A 14,229-nucleotide genomic window follows, 5' to 3' on the forward strand; every position below is an offset into this window, starting at 1 on the left:
TTTGAGGGGGAGCGCAAATAGGGCAGGGGCAGAGAGAGGGAGAGAGAAAATCCAAAGCAGGCTCCACCCTGGCAGCACAGGGCCCAACATCGGGCTCAAACTCCCAAACGGTGAGGTCATAACCTGAGCCAAAACCAAGAATCGGATGCTTAACCGACTGAGCCTCCCAGGTGGCCCTTGCTTGATATGCTGAAGTTTAAATTTATTACCTTACTATTTGTTTTCTATGTGTTCCATCTGTTCTCTGTCCTTTTTTTTTTAATCCTTTCTTGATTTCCTTGATTATTTTTAAGTTATTCCATTCTCTTCCTCTATTACCCGTTAATTATACTTTCTTTTACCATTCTTTTAGTGGTTACCCTAAAATTACAGACTGCATCCTTGTTATCAGTCTAACTTAGTATTTTACCTCTTTCTACACAATGCAAGGGCCTTAGAACATTTTACACCCAGGTACTCCCCTCCACCTTACATGTAATTGTCATGTGTTTTGATTACGTAGATTTTTACACTCTATAAGACATTATCATTATTATTATTCTACACTCACATATTTATCTTCTGTTGTTCTTCATTTCTACCTGATTCTCCAAGTTTTCATCTAGGAACATATTCTTTCTATCTGAACAACACTCTTCATTACTTCTTTAAGGTGAGAGACTACTGATGATGGATTCTCTCAATTCTTGTCCAGAAATGGATTTTACCATTTCTTTTACTTTTATGCTCACCTCCTAACATGACTAGTTATTTCTGATGGAGTGCCAGATACTGTTTATGAAAAATCAGAGAACCATCTGATGCCTCAGATAACGTTATCTTTCTCAGAGACAATTTACTTTTGCTTCTGGTAAGCAACTAGAGGCACTAGCAAATCCACACCACCTTAATGCAGTCAGGAATCAGGCTCCAGTTACAACAGTCGGTAACTTACTATTTTTGCTACTGTTGGGATGTGATCCTTCACATCTGATGGACTCTAATCTCCCAATTTTTATCACCCTACCCCCACAAGCCCATCAAAACTCTATTAAATTCTCAGCCAATTAGCTTTCTTTTCCAAAATAAACAGGGGCCCCTAGTGGAGAAATGGCTCAAGTGCTAGACTCCCCTCTCTGGGTTTCCTTCTCTCCGATTGTAATCCTATAATTCCTTACACTTTTTATTAGCAACCTTGTCCATTTTTTACATTGTAATCAGTAAAGCGTTGGTCCAAATTATCTAGCCTTATCAATCATTTATGTGCTGTTATACCTAACAGACTACCTTATATACTTGGATGGAAGGCACTGGCTACATCAGGTTTCCCACTAGGAACCCCCATAACCAATCAACCAGCTCAGTTTTTTATACTAACCAAAAAATTGACTGTGACTGAGAAAGGCAATAGGGAGTCTAAGGTTTCTGAACAAGAAAGTGTGCCCATCATATTAGTGTTTTCAGAAGATTACTTAACCAAAGAGTATAGAAAAACCAATTGGGAGAATACTGCAGACATGAGCCAATACTGACATGGAGAAGAACAACAGCAATTAGACTGAAACATGACAGAAGCAAGGGAAATGATAGTGTTCTATCAACCTTGACAATCACCTGGAAACAAGGGGTGAAGGAGAAAAAAGGAGTCAAAGATGAACATGAAATCTCAAGTCTGAGAGTGAAAATTATTTGGGTGAAGAGGAATTTAGATTTAGACACGAATATGAGGTATCCACAAGAAGAAATCCCAGTTGAAATGGTCAACAGACATTTGGAGAACCTGGTCTGAGCCCTCACCAAAAGTATGGGGACTGCTAAGAGTTTCAACAGAATTTTCCACAACTAACCAGAATATCGTTCACTAAACTAATAAACCTGTTACCTATTTCCATTCACTGGTATATTAAAAAATCAGAACTAGAAATTCACATTTGAGGCTTTGGAGATACAGAAAAAGGAAAATGTATTAATAGAGAATTTATTTAAAGAAGAGAGGAGTTAAATGCAAGGGAGCAGAATGGCTTTAAAACAACCTGAGGCAGAGGGAGTGGGCAGGGGGATGGGCTAAATGGATGATGGGTATTAAGGAGGTCATTTGTTGTGATGATCACTGAGTGTTACATGTAAGTGATGAATCACTAAATTCTACTCATGAAACTAGTATTACACTATATATTAACTAACTGGAATATAAATAAAAACTTGGAAGAAAAAAAAAACCTAACGCAAAACACTATCACAGCTCAAACAATCTAGTAGTAGGTAAAAAAGTATAGATATACATGCTGTGTAGTATAATGTAAGCAGAATACTGAGTAGGGTTAGCTATTTAAGTGATTTGTGAAACTTAATAAACTAAATAACAAAAAAGCCTTTTAAAGTTACTTAAGTGGTAGAAAAGTCATTGTTTCCAAAATAAAAGAACTAGGATTTCCTTTTTTTAAGAGTGAGTGTGAGCAGGGGAGAGGGTCCAAGGAGGAGAGAATCTTAAGCAGGTTCCACACTCCGCATGGAGCCAGACACAGAGCTCAATCTGATGACCCTGGGATCATGACTTGAGCCAAAATCAAGAGTCGATGCTCAACCAACTGAGCCACCCAGGTGCCCCGATTTTTTTTTTAAGAGTCAACACATTAGAGTATACAGTTACGGAGAAACATTTAGGTTTAACTAATTAAAATCTTTTGAAATCTCTGAAAACAGTAGTCTCTAGTTTTTAAGTCAATAACTGCGCAATATGGAAAATTATTTCATATACCCTTCAGTCTCCCCAACAGGATATGACTTATGATGGAGATAAATAAGTCACTCTGACACATAAACCATACAAACCTGCAGCTATTTTAAGATGTCCTTGAAAGATAAAGGCCCATGCCCTGAAGGTCTAACTCATGGATTTATCAACACCAGCACTACATTTCTGATTATGTGCCAAATGCAACTCATCCCACTTTTGTTTTAGCAAATTTTAACAGTATTTCATTTCTAAAATCAGAGTTGCAAACAAAACGTTCCACCCAAATTAAACTTTTCTGGCTCATGGAGCCTGGCATATAGTCTTGTTCTGTTCCACATGAAAACTTATGCCACGTATTTGTAACGATGAATAAATCAATAAACAGAATCAACTGAACACTGAATACATTTATAAAATGCCTAAACATCTAGAGATTAGTGATGGTATGTACCTAATTAGGCTACTCTTTCCATAGGATAGGTCAAATTTAGTTGCTGTGTTGGGAGTGTGCCAGACATGACGGATAAAAAGACAAACACAACAGAGTCTGTGCCCTCACAGGAGGACCTGCGAGATGGCCAAACACGGACGCAGAAACAATATAACACAACAACTGCTCTAACAGGGTTGTCATTGCCAAGGTGTTGTAAGTATCCAGAAGGAAAAATTCCAATGGTCTGTTTTGCTTTGAGGGGAGCGCAAGGAGTCCAGAACATTCCACACAGGTGGACACTAACAAGCTTGAGCCTGGGAAAACAACGAAGAAGCATTTGCCAAGCAGGAAGCAGTAGACAAAATACCTTATTACTTTGCTTAATGCAACCAGATATTTCAGTAAAGCCACTTCATTTCAATGTTGAGAAAATTTACAAGATACCAGCATGTTTAGTCAAGAGGCACACAACTACTGAGTGGCAGAGTTGAGACCAAAACGCAGGTCCCCATGTTTTTACCCACTTCACCAGGCTATTTAATAATGGTTAGACTTTAGAATCTTACAAAAGATATCATTCTGAAGTAAAATATTTTTATAGGCCATATTGCTGAACTCTTAAGTAGAACATGTACGGATTCTAAAAATCAACTACATTCCCTTGGTTTTATATACTACCTTTACATTTATCAATGTGGTTTCCAAAATACTAACATCAAAAAAGATACTACTCTTATGTTTTCGTTTTTAATAAAAATTACTTCATTACCTAAAGTGAAAATTTAGTCTTCTAATATGATGTATTAGTAAGGAAGGGTGGGGGAAAACAGGCACTCCGATCTATACGTAACTGGTTAGACTGTTCGTTGGCACGACTTTGGTGAACTGCAATACGGACGGACGTAGTAAAACACTGCAGCACTGTTAGTAACACCCAAAGATTGGAAGCAATCTAAATATTCATCAATCAAAAATCAGTTAAATAAATGAAGGTCCATCAATAAAGTAAGGTTAATGGACAATCAGACATTCATGATAAAGAATGAGGGAGCTCTAGGCACACTGACAGGGACCATTCTCCAAAACCTCAGAAACTTCGTCTCTAAACCTTAGTGACTCCAGAGTACCGACTGGTACCCCAGGCAGCACAGCCTGGGCAAGTAACAGGTTACCTTCATATTATTGATAATTGGTCAAGCAAACACACGGCAAAGATGTAACCAAGTGACCTTCCAAAACTACCAATTTGGTTGAGCTTGATAATACAATACTATTGTGCCCTCTAACTTTAAAAATATAACACTGTAACTGTAAGAATGAAAAAACGTCTTACAGTGCTTAATATGACTAAATACAAGAAAAATCTACTCAAGCAGAAGCTCCAATTTAACAAATGAATTTAGCAAATCAGAGTTCTATTGGTCAAATTAATGATCTACATGTGAAGTCAGGGCCCAAGTGTAATACACATAATAACATTTTCAACCCACATTTCATAGATATAAATAGGACAAGTAGCATATCTTGCCCTGATAATTGAACTGAAATGGTTTGCTTTTTTTTCTTTTAGAAGATTAATCAGTATTATTTCAGTAACAGCAAAACAGTGTTAATAAAATCATCCTTTTTGAGGATACTGAGTTCTTTGCTGTTCTAATAAAAGCTCTGGTACTCCTGAACCCCAAAACCACCTAATGCTTGAAGTTAAAAAAGATGATTACATTCAGATTTCTACTAGAAAAAGGTTATTCAACAAGCAGTAAATTATTTATTAGTAAATATTTGATATACATTGCATTCAATAGGCATGTAATGCCTAGTATGTATCAGATACTAGACTAGGTACTAACAACACAATAAAAACAGCTAGGATATATCAGATACTGGGATAGGTGCTAAAGACACAATAACAAAGAAAGCAGACATGTTCCTCTGCCTTCCCAGAAAATAATATTGGGGGCAGGTGGAGGGAAAGGCACAGCTAAACAAGAAGTTATAATACGCAGAATGAACTACAATAATATACTAGGTGTTGCAAAGGCACAGGTGAGGGGCCCCCAAACCCAGACTTGGGGGAACAACGTATCAGAGAATGTTTCCCAAATCAAATGATGTCCAAGCTGCAGCCAAAGTAAGATCACGCCAGCCAAAAAAATAAGAGGGCAGAGAAAAAGGAAGAATTTTCCAGGCCATCGAGTTAACACGGCAAAAGCCAAGAAGAGTACATAAACTGTTCAAGGAACTGAAGTAAGTTCAATACACAGGAGCAGAGACATAACATATCAGGCTACAGAAATAAGCAGAATCAAATAATGAAATGTTTCCTAAGTCATATGAAAAAGTTTGAACTTCCATCTAGTAGAAAAATGATAATCAGATTTATGCTTTAGAAACAGTCACTCTGAAATGAAGAATAAAGCAAGAGATGTGAAGACTAGAGGCAGAGTAACCAGCTTAGATGAGTGTTTCAGTGCCTGGGTTGGTAGTGGCTAGTGAAGAGAAGTGGACAGGAGCCAAGAGAGAAATAGGAAGCAAACAAGATCTGGTAGTAAATTGTATGTGAGAAGTAAGGGCAAGGGTAGAATCAAGAATTCGTAAGCAAGTAACTCAAAGCTATCATGCACAGATCCTGGGTTTCATCCACAACTTATAATGCTTAGGTACCAAACTTTTTTGTTAGGGGCACCTGGGTGGCTCAGTCGGTTAAGTGTCCTACTCTGGGTTTCAGTTCAGGTCATGATCTCAGTTTGAGTTCGAGCCCCATGTTGGGCTCCATGCTGATGGTGTGGAGCCTGCTTGGGAGTCTCTCTCTCCCTCTCTCTCTCTGCCCCTCCCCGGCCTGCTCTCTCTCAAAATAAATAAAACTTAAAAAAAAATTTTTTTTAATACATAAATTTGTTTGTTAAATGAGTAAATATTTCATATTTGGTGGCAAAAAGATTAAGAGAACAATTTACACTCTTAACAACAGGAAAACTATGTATTTGGCCATGATAAACAGCTCTGGCTACAATCAAAAAATAAATAAATAAAAGCTACTTAGGGCAACTGTTTGCAGTAAACAAGACCAAGATACCTCAGACCAGAAGGCAAGTGAGGAACAATATCCAAGGCCAAAGCATGCTAGAAACTGTGGATATTCCAGAATTGCTGGAGCACTTCCTAAGTGTGGTATGGATCCTGGTCATCTACTGCTGAGTGACTTTTCTATACATGTCACTTCTGCACCAGAACTAAAATATGATCTGGCCCTGGCATAAAGATAGTCCCTGACCTTCAAGCACTGGAAACTTTACTAAGGCAGGGAGGGACAGGGATCAGAGGCCAAGTGCTTCCTTCAACAGAATACTTTCTGCAACCTGCCCTACCCAAATTTTACAGCTGGGATGATGTTCATCTACAGAGGGTTTATCAACAAAATGTGACTTCACTTGTTTATATTAGCAAATATTAGAAACTAGCAGGCCATCACCAATCCTCAAAGATAATATCAAAAAAGTTACAGTTAAAAAATTAAAATATACCTACATTTATATTATAAAAGTCATCAAATACTAAGGTTAGCAGAAACAATCAAGTTTTAAATAAAAGCAACACTGACATAATAAATGGAATCTGTTAAAGTCTGAAGTATATTCAATCTAAAAAGTTCCACAATTTATATCTAACTCTCTAACAAATTACTCTAAAGGTTAGGTAATTTGGTCAATACTCATCTAGGAAATATTTATAAATTTGTACTTTAATCAAATTAACAAGCCTCCAAATATATATCATAGAGACTACTTTCAACCAGTCCAAAAATCCCAAGGAAGCAAAAATCAGTATGATCAGTTCTTTACCTGCAGCTCCTTCGAGACTCTCTCTAGGTGATTAGTTATCTTTTTAATCAGATCACTGTACATCTGTTCTGAATGCTGCTGGCAGACACATTTATACACACAACTGTGGGGGAAAACCAAAACAGAAAAACCAAGTTAACAACAAAGAACTTCATTCAACCTAAGATGAATGCATACTTTGGATATACGGACACTGGTCAAATAATCGATTCAGGCCTAAAAAACTGACCAATCACAACTTTTAAATAGAAGTTTACCTTGCCCCAATCAGTGCTCAGATGAAAGAGATACCACCACCAGCTGCAAATCTTTCAGAGTAATGCATTACACATTTTGCCAGTAGTAGATAATCTAGTATCAGGTGAAAATCTGAGAATCTGACTAGAACTACTTACAAACTAGCTTCTCACTCACTCTCTCGTTTCAATGAATATCAAAATAAGGGAGAGAGAGTGATAATTAGCACCAAGTTTCTAACTCACAAAAGGTTTGCAATGTAATCTCTTTGTGCATCACTTGTGTCGAACAACACAACTGTCGCTTCCTCCTCTGTGACAGGGCTGATCTCATGTCCTACCCCAGGTCCTCACTAATTTGCTGTTTCCATTTACCAGGACCCGGGGAACAAAATAACCAAAGACAGAATTGTGTGTCAATAAACATCAACAGATCGAGCAAGGGTCTCCCTGTGAAACAAAAAATACATTATTTTTGCACCAGATACTGGTCATTCGTGTCTTTTTCACTGACCTCCAAAGTTTCTTCATTATGTATAGTGGGGGTAGCAGGCTGAGGTGGGAGGAAGTCTAATCGAGTTGAGGTTAACTCTACCTTGATTCAAAAGCCATTCTGAAGCAGAAAGTATAAAATCAAACCTCCAACCACCAAGTGTGGAATATACAAATCACCTATAGAGCCTCACCATACATGTATTATATGCATACCTACTGCCGTAATTCAAGGTGTCATGAATCTCAACATACCCTCTCAAACCCAGGCAAATGAAATCTTGACTTACCTGTATATCTGTTCATAGGATATGGGGATATAGTCACCAGGACTCTGGGTTAAAAGCTGATCTATGGCACCATCCAATTTTGGCCAGTAAGTGCTCTTATAATCTTCAATAGTTATAACATTCATTACTAAAAGTAAAAAGTAAAATAAATATTACTACATACCACATGTAAACACAAATCAAAGCAATTTTGTGCTCGCAAATTCCTTTCACTTATTCTAATTTCTTTGACATTCAATCACCTAAATACAACTCAGTTATTATCCCATTTCAAAAACAAGGAAACAGCAACTTTGCCAGGGATTTTAAAGAAGCCATTAATTACGATTTAAAAAGGAATGACCATGAATCCATCTTTAAAAATAAAAACAAAACAAGCAAGTATCTTTGGTTTCCTTTTCCAGTTTTCGTATCTATTATCAGTGGAGCATTTTCAAACACACGTCACCCTCAAATACATGTTGCCAATGATGTGACAAGGCAGCCTATCCATGAACCACAACAAAGTTCTGGAAAATTATGAACCTCAACAATCAATCTTCAGCGACACCCCCGAGAAAATTCACATAACATAGGACTATCCCCATACTAGAAGTCCAAATGCTACAGTGACAAAAGAGGTTGCTAGAAACTCGCAGGCATTTTTGCACCACCAGCACTTCCTGGACATTACTAAGGCTCGGACTCAGACTCTACCAACTTACACTTGATAAGCCCAACAGAAAAACATCAACGAACTGGAGACTTATATTGAGGCTGACCTCATTCCTACTGTCTGGCTCTCCTTCCTTCACTAAAGGTTTCATAAAGTTTTTACAACAGCTGATCCTAACAACTTTGAAATCCAGGGTGACAGGGGATTCACACCAATGAAACGCCAATGTTAAAAAGAGCTACTCTGCCCCCGCCCGCTGGAAAAAGGAGCTATCCAAAGAACCTAAAATACCCTGAGTCTTATAGAACCACCACCATCTCAAGAGGCAGAAGGTAACAACTACTACATCAAGTATTTTACTACTCATTTTACCAGCAAGTGGGAAGCAGAGTTGACTTCCCTAAGAGTACATGGCTAATTACTGTCAGAAGTACCAGATAAAGAAAGCCTTTACCTACTGATTTCCAAATTCAGCTTCAAGAGGTCTCTCATATGTATGTACCACCTGTCATCGTTGCTCAGTATTTTCTTTAAATGAATTCACTTTTTCTTGCTTAAATTTATTCTTTTTAAAAAATGTTCATTTATTTATCTTGAGAGAGAGAGAGAGAGAGAGAGAGAGAGCGAGCAAGCGTGCATGCACATGTGTGAGCAGGGGAGGAGCAGAGAGGCAGAGAGAGAATCCCAAGCAGGCCCCATGCTCAGAGTGGAGCCCAATGTAGGGCTCAATCCCACGACCTTGAGATCATGACCTGAGCTGAAATCAAGAGTCAGATGCACAAGTGACTGAGCCACTCAGGCACCCCTCTTGCTTATATTTATTCTAAAGAACACATTCATACGACATGGAATAATCTTAAATGCATTTTGCCAGTTGAGACTCAGACCAAAATGGCTATTATAAGATTCTCATTTATATAAGATGCCAGTAAAGTCAAACTATAAAAAGGAAAACAGACTAGTGGTTGCCAGGGGCCGGAGGGTGGGGAGGACTGTCTACAAAGGGTAACATGGGAGAACAAACTGTTTTGTGTAGAATCGTCTGGGTGGATACGCCACTCCAGGCAGTTGTCAAAACCAACAGAAATTTATACAATAAGTAAATTTACCGTCTGAAAATGTAAAAAAACAAAACAAAAATCAAGCAGGATGGGGTAGTAAAGATGGAATGAAAATCTTGACCAATGAATTCCTGCACTGAAGGGAATGAAGAAAAGAAAAGTTTTGGCTACATAAAAGGCTAAAACCAAAAGGAACTGTATATGCACGCACACACAGACACACAGACACACACAAAAGGATGGACGAAGCCAGATCACAGAGGGCCTTAGAGGACATTTTAAAGACTGGCTTTTACTCTAAGTAAGATGGGGACATCTGGAGAGTTTTGGATGGAGAAGTGATGTGTTCTGACTTGGGTTTTCTATGGGTCATCCAGCTGCTATGTTGGGAGTAAGCAAAGTGAGGAGGCTGTGAGATGATGGAGGTTGAACCAGGTGGTAGCAGTGAGGGTGAGAGAGGTCAGACTTTGTACATATTTTACAGATTGAGCCAACCAGATTTGCTGACAGTCTAGATGTGAGATATGACAGAAGGGTCCAGAATGACTCCAAAGTTTCTGGCCTGAGCACCAAAGGATGGGGTTGCTGTGTACTGAGATGAGAATGGATGTAAGAGAAGCTCAGCATATCTGAGAATACAGCAGAAATTGTTGGTGCCCCACCCGTTTACTCTGTCCACAAACACAAAGGCCACTGTCAGCGATCTACCGAAAGCGATTTTCTCTTCTACGTGGTTCTAGTTTACTGAATCTCCTATATCACCTAAACCAGATCACATACCCACTCTACACCAAAAGGTGAGGCTTAATGAAGGTAAGTGACATGCTCAGAAAGAAAACTTCAAATACAGAAGCCAAGAATTAACATAATCATCCCATGGCACCCCAACTGCTGAGTTCGATGATCTCCACCTCTGCTTGCAACTGGAAAGCACTCCTACTTCTCAACCACAGGCTTTACACTTCAGCAAATCACCAAGTCAAGGATACAAAGGAGAAAAAAGAATCTAAAATGTAAAATCCTGAGGCTGTAAGTACAGAATGGAGTCCCACTACAGAAGCAGTAATTGCTGATGCCTCTCAGGTATCTTTCATGTGGCTTTTTTTTTTTTTTATGTTCTGCTTTTAAGTATCTTTGAAAAGAGACTTTAAAACCAAAATGAAAAAGGCATGATCACAGAAGAAAATCTTAAAGCCTATTTCCACATCAAAAAAAGCCGTATCTATTTCCACTTTACATTTCCATCTATAAATATAATATACGTCTATTTCTACATATATTTTGCTTGGAAAATAAATAAATAAGTAGCCAATTTGGCTGACCTTTATTAAATGCTGGCTATTACAGACTACCTGTGTTTCTTCCCCCAAAATTCATATGGTGAAATCCTAACCTCCAATGTGATGGTACTGGGAAGGGCCTCTGGGAGGTAATTAGGTCATGGGAGTGAGGCCCTCACAAATGGAATTAGCACCCCAGAGACATTCCTCACTCCTTATGCAATAGAAGTCGCCAGGAAGAAGACAGTCTACAGGAACCTGGAAGCAGGCCCTTGCCAGACTGAATTCGCCAGTGCCTTCATCTTGGACTTCTCAGCCTTCAGAACCGTGAGAAATAAGTTTCTGTGATTTATAAGCCATGCAGTCTCTGATATTGTTGTAACAGCTGAATGGATTAAGACACTAGCTAACATCACTTTCTTCTAGGAAACCAGCTGATCTTCACCATGGTAGCAAAAGAACAGAATACTGACAAGCATCAAGAGAACCAGAGGTAGTATGAAGAATGAGCACATGTTGGTGTAAATTCTTAGCCAAAGATTAGTTAAGTTTTTCATGCCAATCTGCAATCAACACTTAAAATGACAATCCAAGAAACTTCAAGGTATCTATTATTTCCTTGCTAATCTCAACCTAATCCCTGATTTAAAAAAATATATACACATACATACAAAGCATGTGTTTGTATGTGTGCAGTATGTAGCCTTGAATTTTAAAACTAGATCCTCTTGTTAGAGAAATGTAGTCAGTCACTCTCAACTTTGTCCACAAAGAAGTTCAGACTGACCGAAAGAAATATAAAGCATGGACACTGAACAAAAATTACCATTAGATTTCTAAATTTTATCTAGGTTGTGTTTTCCAGCTTGAAAATAATGCACTACTTTTTAAGCAGTTTAAAGGTATTAAAACTCAAAACCCAACAAGGCCCAGGTCAGTAATATAAATGAGTAAAGCAGGCCTAGTATAAAAATCAGAACAATGAGCATTTCAATGAACTGAAGAATGCAGTGCTCTCTAGAGACAGTCCAGTTCAAAAAACGTAAAATCCCTAGTGTTAGCCTCAAAACATCATGCCACAAGACTTAAACCTAGAAACACGTATTTATTAGATAGCAAGTTCATGCAGTCTAAGTCCTACTGAGAAAGTTGCTTAGTTGATCTTTACTAAAATAAAGTGAAATAAAGTCTAAAACACATGGAATAGTTGAAATCTAAGGTTCGGGAATATTAGCAGGTTATTAATAAATAAGAAACTATTAGAGATATATAATTCACACCAGGCAGGAATACATATGTTCAATTCTCATACTTATTTATCCAAGTAATTCATCAAAACTTGACATATTACATACTGTCCATCTCCCTCAAACTAGACACTCGCCCCCTGGAGGAGGAATTTACTACTACAGCCCCAACTCCCGCCAAAGAGTGCCTAGCACACGACAAGTACTCACTAACACGTGAATTAATTTACCGAAAACCAAAATAAATGCTTACTATAAAAACAGTTGATGGCATACCACTTAGTGGTTGTTCTGGAATTAAAGTTTAAAGCATATTTTATTTCACATAGACTGAAGCAAACCAGGTTAAGTTCTACCATTCCTTTTGAATTTCTTTGTTATTTGTTTGTAAGGAAGGGGAAGATATATTCAGAAATTATATCAGGCATTATTAATTTATACTTGGTCTACTGCAAGACCTTTCATTACCTTATATTAGTGGTTCTCCAAGCGTGATACTCAGAACAGTGTCAGTATCATCTAAATTTGTTGTAAATGCCAACTGCCAGGCCCTAGCCCAAAACTACTGAATCAGAAACTTGGAGAGGAGCGGGGAGTGATTCACAATACAGGGATCTGTTTACCAAGCACCCCAGGTGATTCTTACACCTGCTCAAGTCTGAGTGAGACCCACAGCCTAATGCTACTCCAGCAGCTCAGGACAGCCAGGGTCACAGGTGTATTCTGAACAACTTGTAGAGTCAAATAAAGGTGTAAATGTATCAAAGAAGAATGGTGAAACAACAGCTAGGAGCTGTTTTCATATCAAAAATTCCTTAACTTTATATATTCCTCTATGTCTCTTTTCTTCCCACCAAGAACACTGCCTTCATTCAGAATTGACTCCTGAAGAATACAGCAAAGGCAGGGCAGGGCGCCCGGGGGACTCAGTGGGTTAAGCATCAGACTTCGGCTCAGGTCACCATCTCACAGTTCGTGAGTTCAAGCCCCGTGACGGGCTCTGTGCTGACAGCTCAGAGCTTGCAGCCTGTTTCGGATTCTGTGTCTCCCTTTCTCTCTGCCTCTGCCCTAACCCCCTCCCCGCCCCCCCCCCGCCCCCGCCCCCACCCAATGCTCTGTCTGTCTCACCCTCAAAAATAAACAAACTTCAAAAAAAAAATACAACAAAGGCAATTACAAATTAAATGATTAAGCCAAATTTAATAGGCCAAATTACGTCTCAAATGCAATGACTTCTTAACTATAATTAATGACAACTAGATAAGGTGACAGAATGGACTAGGGCAAAAAGCTCTGGGTTTTCTATTTAACTCTGGCTAGCGTATGTGATCTTGGGAAAAAAAGTATGACTTCTTATTGCCACAGTCTGCCTGCGCATCCATCATCAGTAACAATCCAGTAAACCTGTGTTGTCCAAAACATTACCACCTGGTAGAATGCTCTACTCTCTCCAGCACAACGGGATGACTGAACACTTTCAAGTAATGGACAGAGAGAAGCTGAAGGCCAAGAACAAAGCCTGGGGATTGGGGGAAAGTCCGTGGGAATGAAGAAAAGGAATAGAATAAAACAGGAGACTCTGAAGCAGAACAAAGTAATGTATTCTAATAAATAAATGGGGTGTTAACTAAAAAAAAGAAATTTCCAATTATTTATTTCTCTCAAAAGGAAAATAACTTGATACTGACACAAGAGATCGTTAATACTTAGCTGTTCATAAGAGAACTAGCTGGTTTAAAAAAAAATAGTAACAGGGGTTACCAAATACTTTAAATATCCTTTCCCTTAGGAGAAAAAAACCCCTACAAGTTAGGTATATTCTGATTTGCCAATAGAGAAGGGCAGCTAATGTTAAGTCCTAATGAAGCAACTGTTTCTTAAGTAGGCAAAAACCTGGGGCACCTGGGTGGCTCAGTAGGGTGAGTGTCCAACTGTGGCTCAGGTCATGATCTCACAGTTCATGGGTTCAAGTCCTGC

General features: G+C 38.6%; 1 protein-coding gene across 6 annotated transcripts in view; it reads right to left on the reverse strand.

Moving 5' to 3' along the window:
- Positions 1-14,229, reverse strand: part of CACUL1 (CDK2 associated cullin domain 1) — an 82,497-nt gene that overhangs the window by 48,208 nt on the left and 20,060 nt on the right. For all 6 annotated transcript variants that reach the window (XR_006960955.1, XR_006960952.1, XR_006960953.1 and 3 more), the window contains exons 2-3: positions 8,010-8,136; positions 6,992-7,094 (exon numbers count right to left, since the gene is read on the reverse strand). Coding sequence is in view for 2 of the 6 variants with exons in the window: in XM_047073512.1 (XP_046929468.1) it covers positions 6,992-7,094; positions 8,010-8,136 (230 nt within the window). In the remaining 4 variants the exon portion in view is untranslated. The remainder of the gene's footprint in view (positions 1-6,991; positions 7,095-8,009; positions 8,137-14,229) is intronic.

This window comes from Lynx rufus, unplaced genomic scaffold, assembly GCF_022079265.1.
Source record: "Lynx rufus isolate CCGP_SWC_20201006 ecotype Redwood Valley unplaced genomic scaffold, mLynRuf1.p SCAF_11, whole genome shotgun sequence".
Classification (NCBI taxonomy): Eukaryota; Metazoa; Chordata; class Mammalia; order Carnivora; family Felidae; genus Lynx; species Lynx rufus.